Source organism: Saccopteryx bilineata, chromosome 2, assembly GCF_036850765.1.
Source record: "Saccopteryx bilineata isolate mSacBil1 chromosome 2, mSacBil1_pri_phased_curated, whole genome shotgun sequence".
NCBI lineage: Eukaryota > Metazoa > Chordata > Mammalia > Chiroptera > Emballonuridae > Saccopteryx > Saccopteryx bilineata.
This window is the reverse complement of record NC_089491.1, coordinates 319,000,169-319,027,385: the sequence shown is the minus strand read 5'-3', so window position 1 is coordinate 319,027,385 and position 27,217 is coordinate 319,000,169. Positions and strand designations below refer to the sequence as shown.

Below are 27,217 nucleotides of genomic sequence, written 5' to 3'. Positions count from 1 at the left end.
ATCATAATCTGCTCATGATATCATATCACTGGTGCTTATAATAGTTGCCTTAAGATGAGGTAACCTCTGAACTCAAAGAAAAAATACTTCTTGAGTTTTAAAAATTATATTGAATTTTTCTATGAAAATTATAGTCCATGTAGGATATGGTATGACTTTTCACTAACCTGAATATTAAATTAAACTTCTCACTTCTTATTTTACCAACACTTGCCTCCTCACCTCCTCCCAACATGCACACACACACACACATGCACACGTACCACTCACTCTCATGTCATATAAACATAGGTCACTTTTTTCTTTTTCATGACTGAGACTAACCTCATCTGAAAATAAAAAGGTAAAAGGAATGCAACAACTTAGAATATTTTAATATATCAAGGGCTTTTGATCAAACTCTAAAGATTTATCAAGCATTAGTAAAGAACTTGCACTTGCTCTCCCCATTCAAAGGATTTCATTTAAATAATGTGTAATATAAGAAGAGTTTTAAAGACTTCCAGAAGAAGAAGGTATGCTGTCTCTATTTAAAACTATCTGTCAGGGCAACAAGTAACCAGTAGCCCTGCACGTGAGGAAAAGATACAGATCCCAACCTCAAAGACAATATGGGCCATTCTGGACTAAGCAATGGCCAGAGTCAGCTGAAGAAGCTGGCAGCCTGGATATACCAATGGGTACAGACAGAATAGCACCAACAAAAACCTGCTCTCTATACACAGAGAAGTATAATGACTTGCCTGACCTGTGGCGGCACAGTGGATAAAGCAAAGACAGAAAAAGGGGTCATGGCCAGTGTTCTCACAGTAGGCCCACAGCCTTCACTGGGCACAGAGACAGAGAAAACCAAAATGCAGCCCTTCAGCCCCCCAAATCTCACCTCCTTCACCTTGTAGGTACAGAGAGTCACAGAGACAGCTAACTCTCAGAGCCACTCTATCCCCTGAAGAACAGAGGTGCTCCGTGTCTGGTCCCCTGGTCTGTTGTGATGCAGGAGGAGCACCTGGAAGCCTGAGATTTCCATTGCTAGAGCTATAGAGCTATAGAGCCATAAAGCTATAAAGACTTAAGCCAAAACTGTAAAGCCAAAGCCATAAACCAACCCACAAATCAACTGCAGCACCACCTACATCATTGCAACCATGTCTCAGCAGAGGTCAACCCAGAAATTTCACAGAGATAATCTGTAATAGAGCAACACCTACTGGAGGAGAACAGTAACTTTTCAAAACTTAAAAAAAAAATTTCTTTATCTTTTTCCCCTCTTTTCAATTTTTTTTTTTAATAAATTTTTATTAATGGTAATGGGATGACATTAATAAATCAGGGTACATATATTCAAAGAAAACATGTCTAGGTTATTTTGTCATTAAATTATGTTGCATACCCCTCGCCCAAAGTCAGATTGTCCTCCGCCACCCTCTATCTAGTTCTCTGTGCCCCTCCCCCTCCCCCTAACTCTCTCCCTCCCTCCCTCCCATTTGATTAAAAAAATTTTTATATTTATTATTCTTATTTTTGTAGGTGTTTTGTTTGTTTTTTACCTTTTTTTTGGTTTTGTTCTTTGTTTTCTGTAGTTTTTCTTTTTTACTTGTCATTATTTTTAAAACCTTTATATTTTTATTGTATTTTTTCAATTATTATTTTTCATTTTTTAGCTGATTTTTGGTATAGTGCTTAATAATACCATTTTCAAATGTCATCAAGGAAGAAGAAATTGAATAGCATGACTATACAAGACAGAAAAGTAATTCAGAAAGAAAATGAAAAATCTCCAGAAAGCAATCTCAAACACATGGAAACCTTGGAGTTAAATGATAGAGAATTCAAAATTGAAGTTCTGAAAATACTCAATAAGATTTGAGAAAAAGGTAGAAATAGGTAATATAATGAGCTCAAAAATCAATGAACTAAATGGGTACTTAACTTAAAAGACTGTAACTTTAAAAAGAATCAAACAGAAATAAGAATTCAATACAAAAAGCAAAAAATCAGGCAGCAAGTTTACCTAATAGGGCAGGCCAGAGAGAGGAGAGAATCAGTGACATTGAAGACAGGCAACTAGAAATGCTACAGAGAGAAGAGAGGGACTCATGAATTTAAAAAAATGAAACAGCTCTACAAGAATTCTCTGAATCTATCAAAAAGAACAATGTAAGAATAATGGGTATATCAGAAGAAGAAGAGAAGGGAATGGAGAGCTTAGTCCAATATAAAATTGATGAGAACTTCCCAAGCCTATAGAAAGAGTTATACCCTTGAATCTAAGAAGCAAACAGAATGCCAAGTTATCTCAACCCAAACAACCTTCTCCAAGGCATATTGTAATAAAATTTGTCAAAAATTAGTGACAAAGAAAGAATCATCAAGGCAGCTAGGAAAGAAGAATATAACATATAAAGGAAAGCCCATCAAGTAATCATCAGACTTCTCAGCAAAAATTCTACAAACCAGAGAGAGTGGACCCAAACATTTAAAGTACTGAAAGAGAGGAATTACCAGCCAAGAATACTATATCCATCAAAGTTATCCTTCAAATATAAAGGAGAAATAAAATTTTTTCAGACATACAGAAGCTGAGGGAATTTATCACCAGAAAAACCCCACTGTAGAAAATATTCGAGGGGGTCATTCAACCAGAATCAAAGAACAAACAAATCAAAACTACAAGTAAAAGCTCCAACAAGGTCACAATAAAAACAAGGATAATCTGTGACAACAATATAAAAGGGGAGAGGATAAAGGTCTGCAGTAGCAAAGGAGGAGGGAGAGCAGAAGCATTCATAAGACCAAAAGCTCTTGTACATATGAAAATTTTTCTCTTAATAATCTAATGGTAACCACCCATGAAAAAGCCACTACTGAAATTTTCATTTTTAAAAATAGGGGAAAGAGCTATGGAATACCACTACACAAGAACAATTGACAGAAATACAAGAGAAGAACCAAAGGAGTCACAGAGCTACCAGAAAACAAAATATAAAATGGCTATAAAAAATCCTCAAGTGTCAGCCCTGGCCAGTTGGCTCAGCGGTAGAGCGTCGGCCTGGCGTGCAAGGGGTCCCAGGTTCGATTCCCGGCCAGGGCACACAGGAGAAGCGCCCATCTGCTTCTCCACCCCTCCCCCTTTCCTTCCTCTCTGTCTCTCTCTTCCCCTCCCGCAGCGAGGCTCCATTGGAGCAAAGATGGCCCAGGCGCTGGGGGTGGCTTCTTGGCCTCTGCCCCAGGTGCTAGAGTGGCTCTGGTCGCAAAAGAGCGACGCCTTGGAGGGGCAGAGCATCGCCCCCTGGTGGGCAGAGCGTCGCCCCCTGGTGGGCATGCCGGGTGGATCCCGGTCGGGCGCATGCAGGAGTCTGTCTGACTGTCTCTCCCTGTTTCCAGCTTCGGAAAAATACAAAAAAAAAAAAATCCTCAAGTGTCAATAATTACCATAAATGTAAATGGACTGAACTCATCAATAAAGAGGCACAGAGAAGCAGATTAGATCAAAAAGCAAAACCCAAACACATGCTGCCTTCAGAATACACATCTAAGCTGCTGGGACAAAAGTAGACACAAAGTGAAAGGTTGAAAAATGATTCTCCAAGCAAATAATACCCAAAGAAAATCACGTGTAGCCATATTTATATCTGACAATACTAATTTTAAGACAACAAAGATAACAAGAGACAAAGATGAACATTTCATATTGGTAAAGGAAACAATATAACAAGAAGATATCACACTTCTTAATATATATGCACCGAATTAGGGAGCATTAAAATATTTAAGACAACTACTAACAACAACAAAAAAAGATAGACAAAAACACAATAATATTTGGAGATCTCAACACATCATTACATCTTTAGATAAATCATCCACACAGAAAATCAATAAAGGAATATCAGCCTTGGGATTCCAAGATGGCCACGGAGTAGGCAGACGTTACAACAGACACTTCCCAGGACCAAATTGGATTACAACTTAATTTAAGAACAACCATTGTGTAAAACCAACTTTGGATGAAATAAAGAGTACTCTACTATAACCAAGGATCACAGAAGAAGCCACACCGAGTCTGGTAAGAAGTGTGGAGACACAGTGGGGGCTGCCCCACCCCCAGGAGTGAGGGGGAACAGAGTGCCCAGAAGGACTCTCACTGTGGGGAGAGGGATCCTGAGAGGTAGGGGGCCTCAGCCCTAGGCCCTAAGCCCTAGCTTGGAGCCTCGTGACTGAAAGAGGCAACCAGACAGCATTGAGTGGTGAAAAGAGCAGAGTTTCTGTCTGCAGGGGAAAGACAGCTTTTGGAGAGGCAAACTCAGTCTTAAAGGGCCTGGACAGAAAATCTTGCTTGTATCCACTTGCCTGGGGCTCCAGGGGTGGGAGAGCTGAGAGGACTGGAATTGCATGAGGAAAGTGTAAATTTAGAGGCAGAGGGAGAGACATGGTGACAATAACTGGAACACCTGCACTGAGTCATTCTCCAAGGCTAAAGTGTCCATATACATGGGTGGAGCGTTCTCTTTGTCCCTCACCAGTCTGGGGAAAGGCAACTGCCCCAACCCTGGAAATCTCTCCATATCCAGCCAGGAGAAAGGTTCATTCCGAAAGGCAAAGAAGCAGGGGGTGGGTCAGTGGCTCAGGTTTCCAGTGAGACCCTAGCTACACCTCCCCCCTCCACTGCTGAGAACGCACCGTGGTCCCAGAGAGCCAGCGAGCAGGTCACACCTCTGGAACTCAGAGGCCTCACCCACCAAACTCCTGTGGCAACACTCTGCTGAGATATGTTAAAACAACAACAACAACAACAACAACCCTGGATAGAGTGACAACTAAGACCAAAGAGCAAGCCATGCCCACTGCCCCTGCAATAATCTCTGGAGTTCCCTGCTGAGCCCAGGGAGTAGCTAGCAATTAGAGGCAGCAGAAATAGATACTCAAAGGAATTCAAAATTTCCTGTGGCTCATCTTGTTGGGGAGAAATAAAATTCGGGTATCCACCAGAAGCTGAGGGATTAAGCCCTGGAGTAGGGGCCACATTCCTTGTACTGAACTACAGTCTAAGAGATCTCTGAAGTAGGAGGTCCCACTAACATATTCCCAACCTCAGCTGCCCTAAACCAAAAAGTTTGCAATCTGTGGAGGGGTAGGTTAGGTGAGGCCAGTCAGGCCCATACTAAAGTCTTTTGACAGAGGACTCTGGAAAGAAGAGGAAGTTGCAAGAGGAGCTAGAATAGCAGAAAAGCAGAGGCAAATCTTTCAGAGCCTGCAGCTTGTACGGAGCTGCTCACAGCTCTAAGCAGGAGGAAGCTGATCCTTATAGACAGGTTGGCCCTTCCCACACCACCCAGGCACAGAAACCACCCACACAAACAGCAAAAAGAGCAGTAGCTGATGACAAGTAACCCACAGCAGCTTACAAAAAACAGATAATGCCAACCCAAGAAGATCTAGAACTAACACAACTGATAGCTGGAAGCAGAAAACAAACCGTAGACTCAGCTTGCTATTCAAACAGCACACTGTCTATATAGAGAAAAAATGGGAAGACAGAGAAATGCAACCCAAATGAATCACCAAAAGAAATCCCCAGAAAAAGAACTGAATGAAATGGAAGTAACCAAATTAGCAGATTCAGCGTTTAAAATAATGATAGTTAGGATGTTCAAAGATCTTAGAGCAACAATGGATGGACATAGTGAGCACCTAAATAAAGAGATAGCAAGCATCAAAAAAAACATTGAAATCACAAAAAAGAAGCAGTCAGAAATGATAAATACAATATCAGAAATGAAGACTACACTAGAAGGAATTAAAAGCAGACTGGATGAAGCAGAGGATCAAATCAGAAATTTAGAGGATAAGATAAACAAAAGCACGGAAGCAGAGCAGCAAAAAGAAAAGAGGCTCAAAAAGTTTGAGGAAAGTCTAAGAGAACTCTGTGACAACATGAAGAGAAACAACATCCACATCATAGGGGTTCCTGAAGGAGAAGAGAAAAAACAAGGAATAGAGAACCTGATTGAAAAAATCATAGCTAAAAATTTCCCTAAATTAATGAAAGAAAAAGTCACACATTTCAAGAAGCACAGAGTCCCATGAAAGAGGAACCCAAAGAGGCCTACACCAAGACACATCATAATTAAAATGTCAAAATTAAGAGATAAAGACAGAATACTAAAAGCTGCAAGAGAAAAGCAGTCAATTATCTACAGAGGAGCCCTCATAAGAATGACATCTGAGGTGGAATCTTGATAACAGTATGCGGAGTGAAATAAGTGAATCAGAAAAAATCAAGAACTGCAGGATTCCATACATTGGTGGGACATAAAAACGAGACTAAGAGACATGGACAGGAGTGGGGTGGTTACGGGGGGTGGGGGGAGGGAAGGAGGGAGAGGGGGAGGGGGAGGGGAGGGGTACAAAGAAAACTGGATAGAGGGTGACGGAAGACGATCTCTCTTTGGGTGATGGGTATGCAACAGAACTTAATGACAAGATAACCTGAAAATGTTTTCTTTTAATATATGTACTCTGATTTATTGATGTCACCCCATTATAATAAAAATTTATTTATAAAAAAAAAAAAAAAGAATGACATCTGACTTTTCAACAGAAACACAAGAAACCAGAAGGGAATGGCAAGAAATATTCTAAGTAATGCAAAACAAGAGCTTACAACAAAGACTTTTTTATCCAGCAAGGTTATTGTTTTAAATTGAAAGAGAAATAAAAAGCATCCCAAACAAAAACAAAAGAAATTCATTACAACTAAACCAATGCTGCAAGAAATATTAAGGGGCCTGCTATAAACAGAGCAAAGGAAAGAAAAAAATATCTAGTAAAAGAGAACTATAGATATAAAGAATAAAATGGTAATAAACAACTACATATCAATAATAACCTTAAAGGTAAATGGATTAAATGCTCCAATCAAAAGACATAGGGTAGCTGAATGGGTAAGAAAATGACCAGTTCATATGCTGCCTACAAAAGAATCACCTCAGAACAAAAGATACACATAGACTGAGAGTGAAGGGATAGAAAAAAGTATTTCATGCAAACGGAAAGGAAAAATATGTGGAGTAGCAATACTTATATGTGACAAAATAGACTTTTAAACAAAGGCTATAGTAAAGGATAAAGAAGGTCACTACATAATGAATGATAAAGGGAGCAATCCAACAGGAAGATATAACCATTATAAATATCTATGAGCCTAATATAGGAGCACCTAAATATATAAAGCAGATTTTTTTATTTTATTAATTTTCATGGGGTGACATTGATCAGTTAGGGTTCAAAGGTTTAGAGAAAACATGTCCAGGTATTTTGACATTTGACTATGTTGCATACCCATCACCCAAAGTGAAATTGTCTTCCGTTACCTTCTATCTGGTTTTCTTTGTGCCCCTCCCTTCCCCCCCCCATCCTCTCCCTCTCCCCCCTCTCCCCTGCCCCGGTAACCACTATACTCTTGTCCATGTTCCTGAGTCTCCTTTTTATGTCCCACCTATGTATGGAATCATATAGTTCTTAGTTTTTTCCTAAAACAATAAATTACATAGAAGAAAACATAGATACTAAACTCATGGACCTTGGTTATAAAGAGCACTTTATGAATTTGACTCCAAAGGCAAGAGAAGTGAAGGCAAAAATAAATGAATGGAACCACATCAGACTAAGAAGCTTTTGCACAGCAAGAGAACCTGACAACAAAACAGACAGCCAAAAAATGGGAGATGAGCCTGACCTGTGGTGGCGCAGTGGATAAAGCGTCGACCTGGAAATGCTGAGGTCACCGGTTCGAAACCCTGGGCTTGCCTGGTCAAGGCACATATGGGAGTTGATGCTTCCAGCTCCTCCCCCCTCCTCTCTCTCTGTCTCTCTTTCCTCTCTCTCCCTCTCTGTCTCTCTCTCTCTCTCTCTCTCCTCTCTAAAAATGAATTAAAAAAAATGGGAGATGATATTTTCAAACAACAGCACAGATAAGGGCCTAATATATAAAATATATAAAGCATATTTTGATCAACATAAAGGGCAAGAACAACAGCAATACTATAATAGTAGGGGATTTTAACACCCCACTAACACCAATGGATAGATCCTCCAAAAAGATAATTAACAAAGAAACAGCAGCCTTAAACGACACACTAGATCAGGGGTTGGGAACCTATGGCTCACAAACTAGATGTGGCTATTTTGATGGCTGCATCTGGCTTGCAGACAAATCTTTGATAAAAAAAAATAATGCTAAAAATATAAAACATTCTTATGTATTACAATCCATTCATTTCCTACCACTCATGTTTATGGTTGTGGGTGGCTGGAGCCAATCACAGCTGTCCTCCGGGACAACGCCAAATTTTTATTGGATAATGCATAATGTACATGGGTTGTTGTGAGGTCAGGAAGTAAACTTTTCTCCTTTTAATCAAGTAGTCAGCTAGCTAATTGCAGAAACCCTTTTGACAAAGAAGATGGCTAAAGGAAAAAAAGATGAGGAGTATCGTACTCTTCAGCAGGAATGGACAGAGGAATTTGCCTTTGTGGAGAGAGCAGGTTCTGCAGTGTGTCTAATATGCAATGATAAAATTGCATCAATGAAACAGTCAAATATAAAGTGGCACTTTGACACACGCCATACTACATTTGCATCGAAATATCCAGCAAGGAACAGCAGGAAGAAAGCATGTCAAGAGCTACTCTGCAGAGTGCAAGCTAGTCAGCAGCAACTCCGTGTTTGGACCCAACAAGGTGACTAGCTTTGCTGGTGCTTTAGCAATTGTGAGAAACAGAAAGTCATTCACAGATGGGAAGTATGCCAAAACATTCATGCTTTATGTTGCCAATGAACTTTTTGACAACTTTTCGAATAAAGACAAGATAAGCAAATGAATAAAAGACATGCCTCTGTCGGCAAGAACTGTTCACGATCCTACCATCATGATGGCAAATCAAACTGAGGCAACACAAGTGAAGGACATAAATGCAGCACCATTCTTTTCTCTCACTTTGGTTGAGTCAACAGATGTAAGTCATTTATCCTAGTTCAGTGTAATTGCCACATATGCTGTCGGTGACACACTATGTGAGGAAAGTCTTGCTATTTTACCTATGAAAAAGACAACAAGAGGGGAGGATTTATTCAAGTCTTTCACTGAGTTCGCTAAAGAAAAAAATCTACCAGTGAATAAACTTATTTCAGTGTGTACTGATCGTGCTTCGTGCATAGAGGGAAAAAACAGAGGATTTGTAGCACTTCTTCATGAACATGAAAAGAGACCCATCCTAAGTTTTCACTGCATCCTCCATCAGGAGGCACTTTGTGCTCAGATGTGTGGCGAGCAGCTTGGTGAGGTGATGTCACTGGTCATTCGGATGGTCAACTTTATTGTTGTCCAAGCTTTAAATGATTGCCAATTTAAAACACTGCTGGATGAAGTTGGGAATATCCTGGTTTGCTTCTTCATAGCAATGTGCATTGGTTGTCAAGAGGGAAGGTGCTCAGCTGTTTCGTGGCTTGTCTGAGCAAAATCCGGACTTTTCTTGAAATGAAAAACATTGAGCATCCTGAGTTAGTTAACACTGAGTGGCTCCTGAAGTTCTACTATCTCGTAGACATGACTGAACATCTGAACCAGCTCAATGTGAAAATGCAAAGCGTTGGAAATACAGTTTTACCCTTCAACAATCAGTGTTTGCATTTGAAAACAAGCTGGAACTCTTCATCACTGACATTAAAACAGTTTGTTTACTACACTTTGAAAAACTGGGAGAGTTTAAAGATGCATGCACAGCAAGTGACCCTGCTCAACAACTTGATCTCCAGCAGCTAGCGGGCTTCACATCTAATCTCCTGCAGTCATTCAAAACATGCTTTGGAGAATTTCGTGAGCGCACTTGTCTTTTTAAGTTCATCACCTATACACACAAGTATGCAGTAGACAGCGCCGATCTGAGTTACATCCCTGGTGTCTCCATCAGAGATTTAGAGCTATAAGCTGATGACCTGAAGGCAGACATGTGGGCGAATAAGTTCAAGTCACTGAATGAAGATTTGGAAAGACTTGCACAACAGCAAGCAGAGTTGGCGAGCAAATACAAGTGGGGAGAAATGAAAAGACTTCAACCCGCGAACCAGCTGATTGTCATACCTTGGAATGCTGCAGCATGTGAGTATTGCTGTACTGACAATGTTTGGCTCTATGTATGCATGTGAGCAGTCTTTCTCACATCTAAAGAACCTTAAGATCAACCTACAATCACGTTTAACGGATGGAAGTCTCAATGCCTGCATGAAGCTTAACCTCACCATGTATTAACCAGACTACAAAGCCATCAGCAAAATCATGCAGCACCAGGCCCTGGCTGGGTGGCTCAGCAGTAGAGCATCGGCCTGGCGTGCGGGGGACCCAGGTTCGATTCCCGGCCAGGGCACATAGGAGAAGCACCCATTTGCTTCTCCACCCTCCCCCTCCTTCCTCTCTGTCTCTCTCTTCCCCTCCCGCAGCCAAGGCTCCATTGGCGCAAAGATGGCCCAGGCGCTGGGGATGGCTCCTTGGCCTCTGCCCCAGGCGCTAGAGTGGCTCTGGTCGCAGCAGAGCAACGCCCCGGAGGGGCAGAGCATCGCTCCCTGGTGGGCAGAGCGTCGCCCCTGGTGGGCGTGCCGGGTGGATCCCGGTAGGGCGCATGCAGGAGTCTGTCTGACTGTCTCTCCCCGTTTCCAGCTTCAGAAAAAATAAAAAATAAAAACCCCCAAAAAACAATTAAAATCATGCAGCACCAGAAGTCACATTAATGGTAAGAAGTACTTTATTCATCATTGGTTAGCAACAGCATAACGTTATTAAAAAAATTCAGAGACTTATTGTACTTTAAAAGTGTTGGTCTTACATAAAATGCACACATTTATTTGTATTTAGTGTTAAACATATTGTATGGCTCACATGTAATTACATTTTAAAATATGTGGCATTCATGGCTCTCTCAGCCAAAAAGGTTTCTGACCCCTGCACTAAATCAACTGGATTTAATAGATATCTTCAGAACCTTTCACCCCAAAGCAGCAGAATACAATTCTTTTCAAGTGCTCATAGTACATTCTCTAGGATAGACCACATGTTAGGACACAAAATGAGTTTCAGTAAATTTAAGAAGAATGAAATTATACCAAGCGTCTTCTATGATCACAATGGCATGAAATTAGAAATTAACTACAATAGAAAAACATGCAAACACTTGAAGACTAAATAGCATGTTATTAAATAACAAATGGGTTAACAATGAGATCAAGGAAGAATTCAAAAATATCCTTGAAACAAATGAAAATGAACATACAACAACTCAAAATTTATAAGACACAGCAAAAGCAGTCCTGAGTGGGATGTTCATAGCATTAGAGGCATACCTTAAGAAGCAAGAAGAAGCTCAAATAAACAACTTAACTCTGCATCTTAAAGAACTAGAAAAAGAAGAGCAAGTAAAGCCCAGAGGAAATAGAACAAAGGAAATAATAAAGATCAGAGTGGAAATAAATGACATAGAAGATAAAAAAAAATACAGAAGATAAATAAAACCAGGAGCTGGTTGATGAACTTTTAACTTGACTCACCAAGAAAAAAAAGATAGAGGACTCAAATAAATAAAATTAGAAATGAGAGTGGAGAAGTAACCACTGACACAACAGAAATACAAAGGACTGTAAGAAAATACTATGAAAAACTATATGCCAAAAAATCAGACAACCTAGATGAAATGGACAAATTCCTTGAAACATATAACTTTAAAAAAATCAATCTGGAAGAATAAGGCAATATCCCTAATGAATATAGATGCTAAAATCCTTAACAAAATATTAGCAAACCAGATCCAGCAGTATATAAAAAAAATCATACATTATGATCAAGTGGGATTTATTCTGCGGAGGCAAGGCTGGTACAATATTTGCAAATCAATCAATGTGATTCATCACATAAACAAAAGGAAGGATAAAAATCACATGATAATATTAATAGATGCAGAAAAAGTATTTTGTAAAATCCAGCACCCATTTATGATCAAAATTCTGCAAAGTGGGAAATCAGGGATCATATCTTAACATGATACAGGCCAACTATGACAAAATCACAGCCAATATCACACCAATGGGGAAATGGGGAAAAATTAAAAGCAATCCTCTTAAGATCAGGAAAAAGGTAGGGGTCCCCCCTTTCACCTCTCTTATTCAACATAGATCTGGAAGTCCTAGGCACAGCAATCAGACAAGAAAAAGAAATAAAGGCATCCAAACTGGAAAAGAAGAAGTAAAACTATCATTATTTGCTGATGACAAAATACTATACACAGAAAACCCTAAAATCTCTCTTAAAAAACTAGTAAACCTGATAAGTGAATTCAGCAAAGTGGCAGGATATAAAATCAATATTCAGAAATCAGTGGCATTATTATACACTAACAATGAATTGTCTGAAAGAGAAATTAAGGAAACAATCCCCTGCACTATTGCAACAAAAAAAATAAAGTACCTAGGAGTAAATTTAACAAAAGAGGTTAAAGACTTGTACTCGGAAAATTATAAAACAATGATAAAAGAAATCAAGAAAGATACAATGGACCCTGACAGGTTGGCTCAGTGGTAGATCATTGGCCTGGCGTGCAGGAGTCCCAGGTTTAATTCCCAGCCAGGGCACACAGGAGAAGCGCCCATCTGCTTCTCCACCCTTCCCCCTCTCCTTCCTCTCTGTCTCTCTCTTCCCCTCCCATAGCCAAGGCTCCATTGGAGCAAAGTTGGCCCGGGCGCTGAGGATGGCTCCATGGCCTCTGCCTCAGGCACTAGAATGGCCCTGGTTGCAACAGAGCAACGCCCCAGATGAGCAGAGCATCGCCCCCTGGTGGGCATGCCACATGGATCCCGGTCAGGTGCATGTGGGAGTCTGTCTGACTGCCTCCTCGTTTCCAACTTCAGAAAAATACCAAAAAAAAAAAAAAAAAAAAAAAGATTTAATGGAAGCATATACCGTGTTGATGGATAGGAAGAATAAACATCATTAAAATGTCTGTATTACCCAAAGCAATCTATAAATTCAATGCAATTCCTATTAAAATACCAATGGCATACTTCAAAGATATAGAACCAATATTCCAAAAATTTATATGGAACCGATAAAGAACACGATAGCATCAGTAATCTTGAAAAAGAAGAATAAAGTGAGGGGTATTACACTCCCTGATATCAAGTTATACTACAAGGCCATGGTACTCAAAATAGGTTGGTACTGGCATAAGAACAGGCATATAGATCAATGGAACAGAACAGAGAACACAGAAATAAACCCACACCTTTATGGATAACTGATATTTGACAAAGGAGGTAAGAGCATACAATGGAGTAAAAGACAGTTTCTTTAATAAATGGTGTTGAGAAAACTGGACAGGAACATGCAAAAAAATGAAACTAGACCACCAACTTACACCATTCACGAAAATAAACTCAGAATGGATAAAAGACTTAAATGTAAGTCCTGAAACCATAAACATCTTGGAAGAAAACATAGGCAGTAGGCTCTCTGACATCTCTTGTAGCAATATATTTGCTGATTTATCTCCAAGGTCAAGTGTAATAAAGAACAGAATGAACAAATGGGACTATATCAAACTAAAAAGCTCTTGCACAGATAAAGATGTTATGAACAAAATAAAAAGACAGACCACACAATGGGAAGAACATATTCAACAACACTTCTGATAAGGGGTTAATAACCAAAACTTATAAAGATCATCTAAAACTCAACACCAGGAAGGTAAACAATCCAATCAAAATGGGCAAAAGAACTGAATAGACACTTCTCCAAAAAAGACATACAGGTGGCCAATAGGCATATGAAAAAATGTTCAACATCATTAATCATTAGAGAAATGCAAATTAAAACCACAATGAGATACCACCTCACATCTGTCAGAATGGTTCTCATTAACAAATCAACACACAATAAATGCTGGCAAGGGTGTGAAGAAAAGGGAACCCTCCCGCACTGCTGGTGGCAATGTAGACTTGTACAGCCACTGTGGAAAACAATATGGAGTTCCATCAAAAAACTAAAAATGGATTTGCTGTTTGACCCAGCTATCCCACTTTTAGGAATATATCCTAATACCAAATCACTGATTGAAAAGAAGACATGCACCCCCATATTTTTTTTTAATTTTTTTAATTTTTTTATTTACTTTTTTAGATTTTTATTTATTCATTTTTATTAGAGAGAGAGGGGACAGAGAGAGAGATAGAGAGAGAACAGTGGGAGGAGCAAGAAGCATCAACTCCCATATGTGCCTTGACCAGGCAAGCCCAGGGTTTTGAACCGGCAACCTCAGCATTTCCAGGTCGACGCTTTATCCACTGCGCCACCACAGGTCAGGCACACCCCATATATATTGCAGCATTGTTTACAATAGCCAAGATCTAGAAACAGCCCAAGTGCCCATCAGGAATGATTGGATTAAAAAGCAGTGGTACATATATACACAATGGAATATTACATGGCCATTTCAAATATGGAAATCTTACCTTTTAAGACAATATAGATGAACCTGGAGACTATTATGCTAAGTGAAATAAGCCAGGCAGAGAAATAAAAATGTCATATGACCCTACTCCTATGAGGAATCTAATGAACAATGTGAACTAAGGAACATAATAGAGGAAGAGGCGGGTCAAAGGATTCAGGGGAAAGGGAAAGAGAGAATGGGATCAGAGACAAGAAAGGGATTAGTGAAATTATGTATACATAACACAAGAGACAAAGAAAGCAGGATAGCAAATCCTGGAGGAAAGGGGGCAGGGCATTGGGAAGGAGGGGGTAAATGGGGTATCAAGGGGAACACGGAGGTGGAGGGAAAGGACACTTGAATTAGATAGGACACTTGAATCTATGTAAGCCCAATAAATTAAAATTTAAAAAAGTTCCATTACAGTAATTAAGTATAAGGCCTGACCAGGCGGTGACGCAGTGGATAGAGCGTCAGACTGGGATGTGGAAGGACCCAGGTTCGAGACCCCGAGGTCACCAGCTTGAGCGTGGGGTCATCTGGTTTGAGCAAAGCTCACCAGCTTGGACCCAAGGTCGCTGGCTCGAGAAAGTGGTTACTCGGTCTGCTGAAGGCCGGCGATCAAGGCACATATGAGAAAGCAATCAATGAACAACTAAGATGTTGCAATGAAAAACTGATAATTAGTGCATATCATCTCTCTCCATTCCTGTCTGTCTGTCCCTATCTATCCCTCTCTCTGACTCTCTCTCTCTGTCTCTGTAAAAAAAGAAAAGAAAAAAGTATAATATTAATAGTAAAAAATGAAAAAAAGGAATTTTGGCCTTAAATGACACACTCGATCAAATGGATATAACAGACATTTACAGAACATTTCATCCCACAACATCAGTGTGCATAGTGATAGATTATATGTTGGGCCACAAAACTAACCTCAACAAATTCAAGAAAATTGAAATTATACCAAGCATATTCTCTGACCAAACAGCTTTGAAATTAGAAATCAACTGCAAAAAGAAGTAAGGAAACCCACAAAAAATGTGGAAATTAAACAACATACTTCTAAAACAAATTTCTTCATTACAGAAAAAATAAAAGCAGAGATCAAAAGAGATATACAAACAAGAATGACGACATGAAATATCAAAACTTCAGAGATACAGCAAAAGAAGTTAAAGAAAAATTCATATCATTACAGGCTTACATCAGGAAACAAGAGAGATCCAAGGAAACAATGTAACATCACATCTTACAGAACTAGAAAAGAAGAACAAAGGCAAACCAACTTCACCAGAAGAAAGGAAATAGTAAAAATTATAACAGAACAAAAAAGAAACAGAGAACAAAAAGACTATAAAAAATTAATACAACAAAAATCTGGTTCTTTGAAAAGATCATTAAAATTGACAAACCCGCCTGACCTGTGGTGGCGCAGTGGATAAAGCGTCAACCTGGAAACACTGAGGTCTCTCTCTCTCTCTCTTCCCCCCTCCTCTCTAAAATGAATAAATTTTAAAAAAAATTAAAAAAAAATTGACAAACCCCTGGGTGGACTCACTAAGAAAAAAAGTGAAATGACTCATATAAACAAAATCCAAAATGAAAGAGGAGAGATTACCATAGACATCATAGATATACAAAGGATCATACTAGAATACTATAAAAAATTATATGTCACCAAATTAAACAATCTAGAAGAAATGGCTAAATTCCTAGAACTTTCTAATTTTCCTGCCCCGAGTCATGAAGAACTGGAAATCCTAAATAGGCCTATAAGCCGTAAGGAAATAGAAACAACTATCAAAGACCTCCTCAAAAACAAAAGTCCAGGACCAGATGCCTACATTAGTGAATTCTACCAAACACACAAAGAAGATTTGGTATCTACCCTTCTCAAAGTCTTCCAAAAAACTGAAGAAGAAGCAATAATCCCTAACACTTTTTTTTTGGCTCAGTGGTAGAGCATCGGCCTGGCGTGCAGGAGTCCCAGGTTTGATTCCCGGCCAGGGCACACAGGAGAAGTGCCCATCTGCTTCTCCACCCCTCCTTCATTCCTTCCTCTCTGTCTCTCTCTTCCCCTCCCACAGCCCAGGCTCCATTGGAGCAAAGTTTGCCCAGGTGCTGAGGATGGCTCTGTGGCCTCTGCCTCAGGCGATAGAATGGCTCTGATTGTGGCAGAGCGATGCCCCAGGTGGGCAGAGCATCGCCCCCTGGTGGGCATGCCGGGTGGATCCCAGTCGGGCTCATGTGGGAGTCTGTCTGACTGCATCCCCGTTTCCAACTTCAGAAAAATACAAACAAAAAAAAAATCCCTAACACATTTTATGAAGCCAAAATAACTGTGATCCCAAAACCTGTCCAGGACAACACAAAAAAAAGAAAAACACATACCAATATCTCTAATAAACATAGATACAAAAATCTCAACAAAATACTAGCAAATTGAATACAATACATTACAAAAATAATACATCACAATTAAGTGGGATTCATTAGAGTAGCACAAGGATGGTTCAATAAGTGCAAATTGTTCAATGTAATATACCATATCAATAAAACAAAGGACAAAAATCATAGATCCTATCAATAGATGCATAAATAGCATTTCATAAGATACAACATCCATTTATGTTTAAAACAATAAAATGGGTATCAAAGGGAAGTACCTCAACATAATAAAAGCAATATATGATAAATCATCAGCCAATATCATACTAAATGCTGAAAAACTGAAGGCTTTTGCTCTAAAATCAGGTCCAAAACAAGGCTGCCCACTCTCTTCATTCTTCAGCATAATACTGGAAGTCTTTACCAGAGCAATCAGGCAAGAAAAAGAAATAAAAGACATCCATATCAAGAAAGAAGGAATAAAGGTATTACTTTTTTATCCTGTATATAGAAAACCCCAAAGACTCCACCAAAAAACTATTACAAACAAAAAACAAATACAGTATAGTCTGAGGATAGAAAATCAATATACAAAAATCTACTTTCTTATACTGAATAAGAAATCTACTTTCAATAATGAAACTTCAAAAAATGAATTCTAAAAAACAATTCTTTTTACCATTGTAACAACAAAAAAATAAAATACCTAGGAATAAACTTAACAAAGGATGTGAAGGGCCTATATAAAAAATACTACAAAGAATTACTAAAAGAAATTGAAAACATACAACAAAATAGGAAAATATTCCATGTTCAAGGATCGAAAGAATCAACATAGTTAAAATGGCCATATTACCCAAAGCAATATACAAATTTAATGCAATCCCCATTAAAATCTTAATATCATTTTTTAAAAAAGAAAGAAAAAATATCACCAGCTTTGCATGAAATCATGAAAGAATGACTAGCCAAAGCAATCTTGAGAAAAAAATAGCCTGATCAGGCGGTGGTGCAGTGGATAGAGCATCGGACTAGGATGCGGAAGGACCCGGGTTTGAGACCCTGAGGTTGCCAGCTTGAGAGTGGGCTCATCTGGCTTGAGCATAAAGCTCACCAGCTTGGACCCAAGGTCACTGGCTCAAGCAAGGGGTTACTCGGTCTGCTGAAGGCCCGCGGTCAAGCACATATGACAAAGCAATCAATGAACAACTAAGGTGTCGCAATGAAAAACTGATGATTGATGCTTCTCATCTCTCTTCATTCCTGTCTGTCTGTCCCTATCTATCCCTCTCTCACAGTCTCTCTTTCCCTATAAAAATAAAAGAAAAAAAAAGAGAGAGAAAAAAAATAATGGAACCAGAGGTACCACACTACCTGACTTCAAATTATACTGCAGAGCCAATATAATCAAAACAGCATGATATTGGCAGAAAAACAGACATACAGACCAATGGAACAGAATCGAGAGGCCAGAAATAAAACCACATATATATGGGCAAATAACTTTTGACAGAGGAGCCAAAACACACAATGGAGAAAAGAAAGCCTCTTTAATAAATGGTACTGGGAAAACTGGAAAGCCACTTGCAAAAGAATAAAAGTAGAGTACAGTTTGTCACCATGTACAAAAGTTAATTCAAAATGGATCAAAGACCTAAATATAAGATCTGAAACAATAAATTACATAGAAGAAAACATAGACACTAAACTGATGAACTATGGTTATAATCTAGAACACTATGAATTTGACCTCAGAGGGAAGGGAAGTAAAGGCAAAAATAAATAAATGGCCATATCAAACTAAAAAGCTTCTGTACAGCAAAAGAAACCTACAACTTAACACAAAAGCAACACACCAAATGAAAGAAGATATTTGCAAACAATATTTTTTGATAAGGAGTCAATATCCAAAATATATAAAGAACTCACAAAGCTCAGCAACAAACAAGCAAACAATCCAATTAAAAAATGGGGAGAGGTCCTGAATAGACACTTCTCCCAAGAAGACATACAGATGGCCAACAGATATATGGAAAGATGCTCATCTTTAATAGCATTAGGGATATGCAAATCAAAACCACAATGAAGGTAATAACAAATGTTGGAGAGGCTGTGAAGAAAAAGGAACCCTCATTCACTGCTGGTGTGAATGTAAACTAGTACAGCCATTAGGGAAGAAAGTATGGTAGTTCATCAAAAAAAATAAAGCATAGAGCTACCATATGACCCAGCAATCCCTCTACTGGTTATCTACTGAAAGAACTCGAAAACAGTGCTATGCAAAGACACATGCACTCTCATGTTCATAGCAGCATTATTAACAGTGGTCAAGATATTGAAACAACCTGACCAGGCAGTGGCACAGTGAATAGAGTGTCAGACTGGGATGCAGAGGACCCAGGTTCGAGACCTTGAGGTCACCAGCTTGAGCACAGGCTCATCTGGTTTGAGCAAAGCTCACCAGCTTGGACCCAAGGTTGCTGGCTCGAGCAAGGGGTCACTTGGTCTGCTGTAGCCCCCCGGTCAAGACACATATGAGAAATCAATCAATGAACAACTAAGGAACCACAACGAAGAATTGATGTTTCTCATCTCTCTCCCTTCCTGTCTGTCCCTATCAGTCCCTCTCTCTGACTCTCTCTGTCTCTGCCACACACACACACACACACACACACACACAAAAGATATGGAAACAACCAAAGTGTCCTTTGATAGAGGATTAGATAAAGAACATGTAGTACATATATGTAATGGAATACTACTCAGCCATAAGAAATTATGATATATTGCCATTTATAACAACATGCATGGACTTTGAGAACATTATATTAAGTGAAATAAGTAAATCAGAAAAAACTAAGAACTATATGATTTCATACATCAGCGGGGTATACAACTGAGACTCATGGACACAGATAAAGGTAAAGTGGTTACCAGGCAAAGGGAGTGGAGGGAGGGGAGTAAAAAGGGACAAACATACAGTAATGGAAAATGATTTGACTTTGGATGCTAGGCACACAACACAATCAACAGTTCCAATGCTATAAAGAAGTTCACTTGAAATCTATGTACTCTTACTAATCAGTGTAATCGCATTAAATTTGATTTCTAAATAAAATAAATTTGGTATGAGTTGAGAATGCCAAAGGTACATGTTTTTAAAGATTAAATAACAAGCTTTAAGTGGGAAAGATAGTACTTTAAATAAATGATTAAGCCCTGGCCAGTTGGCTCAGCAGTAGAGCATCTGCCTGGCGTGTGGAGGTACTGGGTTCGATTCCTGATCATGGCACACAGGAGAGGCACCCATCTGCTTCTTCACCCTTCCCCCTCTCCTTCCTCTCTGTCTCTCACTTCCTCTCACAGCCAAGGCTCCACTGGAGCAAAGTTGGCCCCGGTGTTGAGGGTGGCTCCATGGCCTCTGCCTCAGATACTAGAATGGCTCAGACTGCAACTGAGCTATGCCCCAGATGGGCAGAGCATCGCCCCCTGGTGGGCATGCAGAGTGGCTCCTGGTCGGGAGCATGCGGAAGTCTTGTCTGACTGCCTCCCAGTACCTAACTTCGGAAAAATACAATCAATCAATCAATAAATAAATAAATATTTTAAATATCTTCTTAGAACACTTTATCCGAGCCTATCAGTCTCTGTATTTGCCAGGAATTGTTTACATCCTGACACACATTTTCACATAAATGATGGTTTGAATTGAAATAGTGCACTTGACCATTATGAGACGTCCATCAACCTTAACAAAAGTCTGAAATGTCCTCTTAATTTTGAAAATAAATGCTTTTTAAAATAAATAAATATTATTAGAAGAACCAAATTAAATAAATTACATCAGACTTCCTAATCCACTGATCAATATAGTAAATGTAACAAGCCAAGAATTTGAAAACTTTAGGATCCTTCAAACACTGGGTGGATATATTATGTTGCCATTCCTTGCTTAGTCCCTCTACCCTTAATATAGTTACTCTAGGTTTGGTGATATAAAAAATCTAAAAGAAAGTAGCTAAGATCAACAAGGTTATGATTTGAACACTTTGAATAACTTTACATTTGAGACCTGGCAGATGATATGAAATTTTTGTCAGTTATTAAGTATTTTTTAAACTTCTATTGGTGGAAGACTTTAATGTTTTCTTCAGTAGAATTAGTGAACAAAATGGAAACTATCTCATTAATTTCTTGAGCCCCCTTGTGAGGCCAAAAAAAAGAACATTCTCATCTAATAGCTGGAAAAACTGAAGAACTAGTTGATGTAACCATATTCATTTGCAAAAGAAATTATAGACTTAATATACCCTGAGATGTGGATTTGAAAGAATATTGCATACACAACCCCTCCTTTATTTTTAAAGAACCAATACCTTTTTCTTAAAGTATATTTACTCTTTGGATCCTGGCCCCATTCCTTTCAGAACAGTAAATTAAATTGCTTCATGGTGTGGCAGGACAGTCACCCTTTTAATTTACTTTTAAATAGCTTTTCCCTAAGCCATACAACCTAAGATCTGGCCAATCATCGATATTCAGAAAATTTATCAGTTTTTTATTTGATAGGTTTTTTAATTGTAAAAACTCAGGAAATAACTCAGGAAAGTGCAGTGAGGTCCTAACTGGGAAATTTTAAAAAAGAACAAATTGACTTTATTTGTAGTTCCATAAAACTGGATTTGACTTTCAGTCAGAAATTGTGAACTACCGTATAGTTTTTATTTCTTCTTAATTTGTTTTGCAAGAAAGTGGAGTGTTTTTCTTGACTGGAATGTCCTCAGTTACTCCAGATCTATTATTGTAGGATGGATTTTTCTAGATTAAGGGAATACCTGAGTTAGATGCTTTATTAACATTTTATTTTTAAAAATCATTATTTTTTAGTAGATTTAGGACATCTCAAAACAAATTAAGAAAATGAAACATTATTTCAGTATTACCAACATAGGACTTTGTGTAATTACTGTGACATCATGACAGTGAAGTATTCATTTTTAAGCTTTAAATGGAAAGCTTTACCTTGGTATAACCAATAGAAATACAGTATGTAAATTAATCCATATTATCTGTATGCTGATTGGCTTAAATTCCCTTGAGTGTCACATTCTCATCACCCAACAGTGAGGTATTTTACTGCTGTCCGGAGATCAAATTATTACTGTAAAGATCTTTATTTTTGTTTCATTAACCAATTATTATAAAGCAATAAGCATGCATGAGGAGAAGCAGACGTTTTACACCGGGAATTAATGGAAGCAAGCCGGCTAGTTTTTTGGAGGTGAGGAGTTGTTTAAAATCTCATCTTTACCCCCACAAACAATATTCTTCCGAAATGGTAAATTAAGGAAATACATTATTCCAGAGACATCCCTAAGCACCCAGTGTCAGACTATGTGTGTGCTGTGATATCATTGGACCTTTTGGACGGGTGTAAGTTTTATTCCTAGTATTTTTCTTTCGTAATAACAAAGGGGAAAAAAAGGAAAACAGATACAACTGCTTTGGCATTACCAATCTATTGCTAATTCGTACTTGCAAGAAGGGAAAAGGAAGGCTATCGACCAGTGGGGTGAATGCGAGGAATAGTAATTTAAAATTCTGTAAATTCTTAAGTCATATTGGTTAAGGTAGAACAGATCTAATTCGTTTTGCAGTTGTCTGAATTTAGTTTCTCCCTACTTAACGCATATTTGCGTGCATTCGAGAAGATAGGACTAACAAAGACAGGCTGCCTTCTTCCCATTGACAAGATTTTTTAACTGCGTTTAAAAATCTCTCTCTCTCTCTCTCTCTCTCTCTCTCTCTCTCTCATCTCCCTCCCTCTCTTCCTTCTTTTTCTTTATACGCCCCCCACCCTAGCTAACCTGAAAATGTAAAGGTCAGCAGGGAAAATCACTTAAAAAGAAACCTAAAAGAAGATCCCAATGCTTTGGAGCACTCTGAACGACAAAGCAAGAAAATGTGCGGGGAAGGCGAGGGTTCCGGGAAGGTGAGGAGGGCGGGCGCTCCCGGCCAGGTGGCTTCCCAGTGCGCGGCCCTGGGGGAGGCTGGGCCTGAGGTCTTGCGCGAGCCTTTCCAGTCCCCGCTTCAAATGCCAGTAAGGGCAAGTTCAGAAGCAGCCACAAGGATACAAAAGCCAAATTTTGCCAAATCAACAGGCCAGGACACTCAGCAAACTCCGCCAATTCTGGAAACGGATCTGGGCTCCGGTTAGCTTCACCACGGCCCCCGCCACCGCCGCCGCCGCTGCTCCTGCGATACTGGTGTAGACCGTGCCGCTGCGACAGGGGAGGACGCGGTTGGAGCTCCAGGAGGCTCCAGCGCGCAGGCGCCGCCGAGCCCTGCCTGGTTGCTCAGTCAAAGCACTAAGGAAAAAAAAATCAGCAATTTATAGAAAGAAGAAGCTATAGTCTGTCGGGATATCCAACACCAACAGGTAGGAGGACATACTCTCGGTTAAGTTTTTTTTGTTGTTTTTTTGGGGGGTGGGGGGACTCACAGTGTTGATAAAATTGCAGGTTCACCGGGAAAGAGCTCACCTCCCCCATGGTGTGTGTGTGTGTGTCTGTGTGTCTGTGTGTGTGTGTGTTTAAACAATATAATGCATAATAGAAGTACATTCAGACAATGCATCTTCAGTAGGGCTTATTCAAAGCTCCATTTCTGGAAAGCGTTTCAAGACTGAGGAATATCAGACAGCGAACCGCCGGAACACTTCTCCTGCGGCGCAGAAGCAGCCTTCTCTCCCCATCTTCGCGTATGTAATGCATGTCTCTCTCCCCTCCTCCTCCACCTCCACCCCCATTATAAATCCAGGGGTGGCGGATTTCAGGTTTCGTAATATTGCATGATGAGATCGGTATTTACCCGGGATGTACCAGTGGGGAAATTAAAATCATCGAACGCAGTTTTTCCTGGGCTACCATCTGCATATTCCCGGCAAGTGAAAAGTGGCAAAAGAAACATGCTTAGTGGGAATAACAGAGGAAGCCAGCCGATTCCCCCTAGTGTGGTTCCCAGGCATCTAGGAGGAAATGTGCATTTTGCTTTAAAATGCAGCCACTTTCCATTTGCAACAAAGAATATCAGTAAAAATGGAAAGGCTTAATTGCCCGAGAAATACAGGTTAATGTTAAATTTATTTAAATCCCGGCATCCAAGATTTACAAATGGAAGTGCATTATTCCTCTGGGTGTGATTTCCTGGCCAATATTTATATTAACCATTTTTAGTAATCATGTGTGCTTAAAAGAAAAAATTTGCCAAAAATGGGCTGGGGTGGGGGTGGGGAGACAAAAGATTAAATCACATCAAATCCCGAGACAAGTTCTTATTAATTTAGAAGTCTTATGTTGAAATTATGCTTTAAAGAATCAACACTCATAATATGCAGCATGAATAGAGACATTTGAGTTAAAAGACAAATATTTTGCAAGGGTTTTTTGGATCTATATCAGCAGGAAGCTGCCTGTAATATACTGACAGTTACTAATCGACCTCAAATAAAATAGACAGTCTCCTCTCTGTCTCCTATTATCAATCTTGTAGATTCCTCTGCAACACTAGTGACTAATTCCTGGACTGGCATATTTTATGATTGTGGAACATTATTCTTTTTGTCTTAAAGGTACCTAGTAAAATGTATTTTCTCTAAAATAAGAACATTTTTTAATTTATTTAGCTCAGAAAACTAAGCAATCCAATACTCTGAAATCTCAAGCAAAGATACTAAAGCAAAGAATATTATTCAAAATTAAAACTTTATATACTTCTCCATAAATCAACAACTTTATGTTAGCACTGTCTGATATCACTGCTTGTTAACTTAAGAACTGATAGCTCATTTTTCTTTTCCAGATATTCTGATGGCAAATCAAATGGAAGAAAAGAGGAAGCATGACAGGAGATTGGATCAGTTCTCTTTATGGATTACATTTTCAGTAAAATGTATAGATCGATCTTTTCCTTGTTCTATTTAGATCATGAAACTTGACTGAGACTGTGTCTTTATCCTCCATCCATCTATGGCGAACTATAGCCATGCAGCTGACAACATTTTGCAAAATCTCTCTCCTCTAACAGCCTTTCTGAAACTGACTTCCTTGGGTTTCATAATAGGAGTCAGCGTGGTGGGCAACCTTCTGATCTCCATCTTGCTAGTAAAAGATAAGACCTTGCATAGAGCACCTTACTACTTCCTGTTGGACCTTTGCTCTTCTGATATCCTCAGATCTGCAATTTGTTTTCCATTTGTATTCAACTCTGTCAAAAATGGCTCTACCTGGACTTATGGGACCCTGACTTGCAAAGTGATTGCCTTTCTGGGGGTTTTGTCCTGTTTCCACACTGCTTTCATGCTCTTCTGCATCAGTGTCACCAGATACTTAGCTATCGCCCATCACCGCTTCTATACAAAGAGGCTGACTTTTTGGACGTGTTTGGCTGTAATCTGCATGGTGTGGACTCTGTCTGTGGCCATGGCATTTCCCCCAGTTTTAGATGTGGGCACTTACTCATTTATTAGGGAGGAAGATCAATGCACCTTCCAACACCGCTCTTTCAGGGCCAATGATTCCTTAGGATTTATGCTGCTCCTTGCTCTCATCCTCCTAGCCACACAGCTTGTCTACCTCAAGCTGATATTCTTTGTCCATGATCGAAGGAAAATGAAGCCAGTCCAGTTTGTAGCAGCAGTCAGCCAGAACTGGACTTTTCATGGCCCCGGAGCCAGTGGCCAGGCAGCTGCCAATTGGCTAGCGGGATTTGGAAGGGGTCCCACACCACCTACTTTACTGGGCATCAGGCAAAATGCAAACACCACGGGAAGAAGAAGGCTATTGGTTTTAGATGAATTCAAAATGGAAAAAAGAATCAGCAGAATGTTCTATATAATGACTTTTCTCTTCCTAATCTTGTGGGGCCCCTACCTGGTAGCCTGCTATTGGAGAGTTTTTGCAAGAGGGCCTGTAGTACCAGGGGGATTTCTTACAGCTGCTGTCTGGATGAGTTTTGCCCAAGCAGGAATCAATCCTTTTGTCTGCATTTTTTCCAACAGGGAGCTGAGGCGCTGTTTCAGCACAACCCTTCTTTACTGCAGAAAATCTAGGTTACCAAGGGAACCTTACTGTGTTATATGAAGGAGCATCTGTAAATCTTTAGCCTTGTGAAACACTGTCCTTCTCTGTTAAGCAGTTGTGGCCTGTAGCCATATCTTGAGAAGAAAATCAAGAATGGGATTAGCAGTTATAAGGATTTGGGCAACATTCTGCAGTCTTTGCAATCGTTCACCTAATAATTCTATTTTAAATCTCAGAGTGATCCTGCTGACTGCCCATGAAGGTTTGTAATTAAGAAAGGACTGAACCACTGCCCTAAGTTTCTTTATGTGGTTGAAAACTAGATAATGAAATTAGCAGGTGCTAAGTATCAGTGCTAAATGTTGTGTATATCACTACTTATGAAAAAACATTTAAAAAGCCAATTAGCATTGGACATTTTAATAAATTAACTTGACATGAGGTAAATCTGTTGATAAAAAATAATTTTAGAAGTTTGAAGACGTTAAAACATTTCATACTATTATTATTTTGCAAAGCCTAATATATTTGGGGACTTAAAGTACTGTAATCCACTAAATATATGCCATGAATTATTGGATTATCACACTTTTTAAAAATCACCTTGTAAGTTTGGAGGAGCATTCCAAAGCAGTATATTGGTTTCATTTAGAGTACTTTTTTTTTTAATTAATATCAATACATTACTATTTCTAAATACCAATTTCTTTACCTACTAAATTGCTAGCATTGAACTGTATTATGTGATTTTTATTGATTTGGTATAGAATTTTTACAATTCATTTTTATTTTGTGAATGCTAGATAGTGGTGTGGAAGGCAACATTAATGGTACAAACTGGTCACAATTGAGAAGTTCTAATAATTCAGAATAAACACATGTTGCCTTAAAGAGTTATCTAGTATCTTTCATCTTATTTAGCATTGAAGCAAATAGTTAAAGGAAATCAAACCAGTAACTGGTCATGGTCATGCATCTGGAACTACATAGAAGATTATTAATAGTCTTTTTCATTTTTCCTCACATGGTTTAAAAATTAAGGTGCACATCATTAAGATAATGAGATTTTCTTCTGAGGTGTGCTACCCAGTCTAGTGTGTTCTAAGAAGTAGGCGGTTGATCTATGTTTATATTTGGAGTCAGCTGTCAAGGGGAGACCGCAGCCTTAGTATGACATCCTGCACAATTTGTGAACTGTTTATTCCACAGAAGGCACA

At 39.1% G+C, this 27,217-nt stretch overlaps 1 protein-coding gene across 4 annotated transcripts; it reads left to right on the top strand.

Annotated features, from left to right (window-relative positions):
- The first annotated feature begins 22,107 nt into the window (after positions 1 to 22,107).
- Positions 22,108 to 26,895, top strand: GPR85 (G protein-coupled receptor 85). Of its 4 annotated transcripts, none has more exons than XM_066262145.1 (5): positions 22,108 to 22,201; positions 22,783 to 22,912; positions 23,082 to 23,359; positions 23,566 to 23,680; positions 24,781 to 26,895. In XM_066262145.1, the coding sequence occupies exon 5, from the start codon at positions 24,948 to 24,950 to the stop codon at positions 26,058 to 26,060; it is 1,113 nt and encodes a 370-aa protein (XP_066118242.1). In that variant the 5' UTR covers positions 22,108 to 22,201; positions 22,783 to 22,912; positions 23,082 to 23,359; positions 23,566 to 23,680; positions 24,781 to 24,947; the 3' UTR covers positions 26,061 to 26,895. The 4 variants fall into 4 exon arrangements, with proteins under 4 accessions (XP_066118242.1, XP_066118240.1, XP_066118241.1 ...); XM_066262143.1 differs by having other exon boundaries at positions 23,563 to 23,680; XM_066262144.1 differs by having other exon boundaries at positions 22,108 to 22,353; positions 23,563 to 23,680.
- The last annotated feature ends 322 nt before the right edge of the window (positions 26,896 to 27,217 follow it).

What these genes read in the sequence shown, in the direction of transcription:
- GPR85 (XM_066262147.1), top strand. Translation starts at nt 24,948, where the DNA reads ATGGCGAACTATAGCCATGCAGCTGACAACATTTTGCAAAATCTCTCT.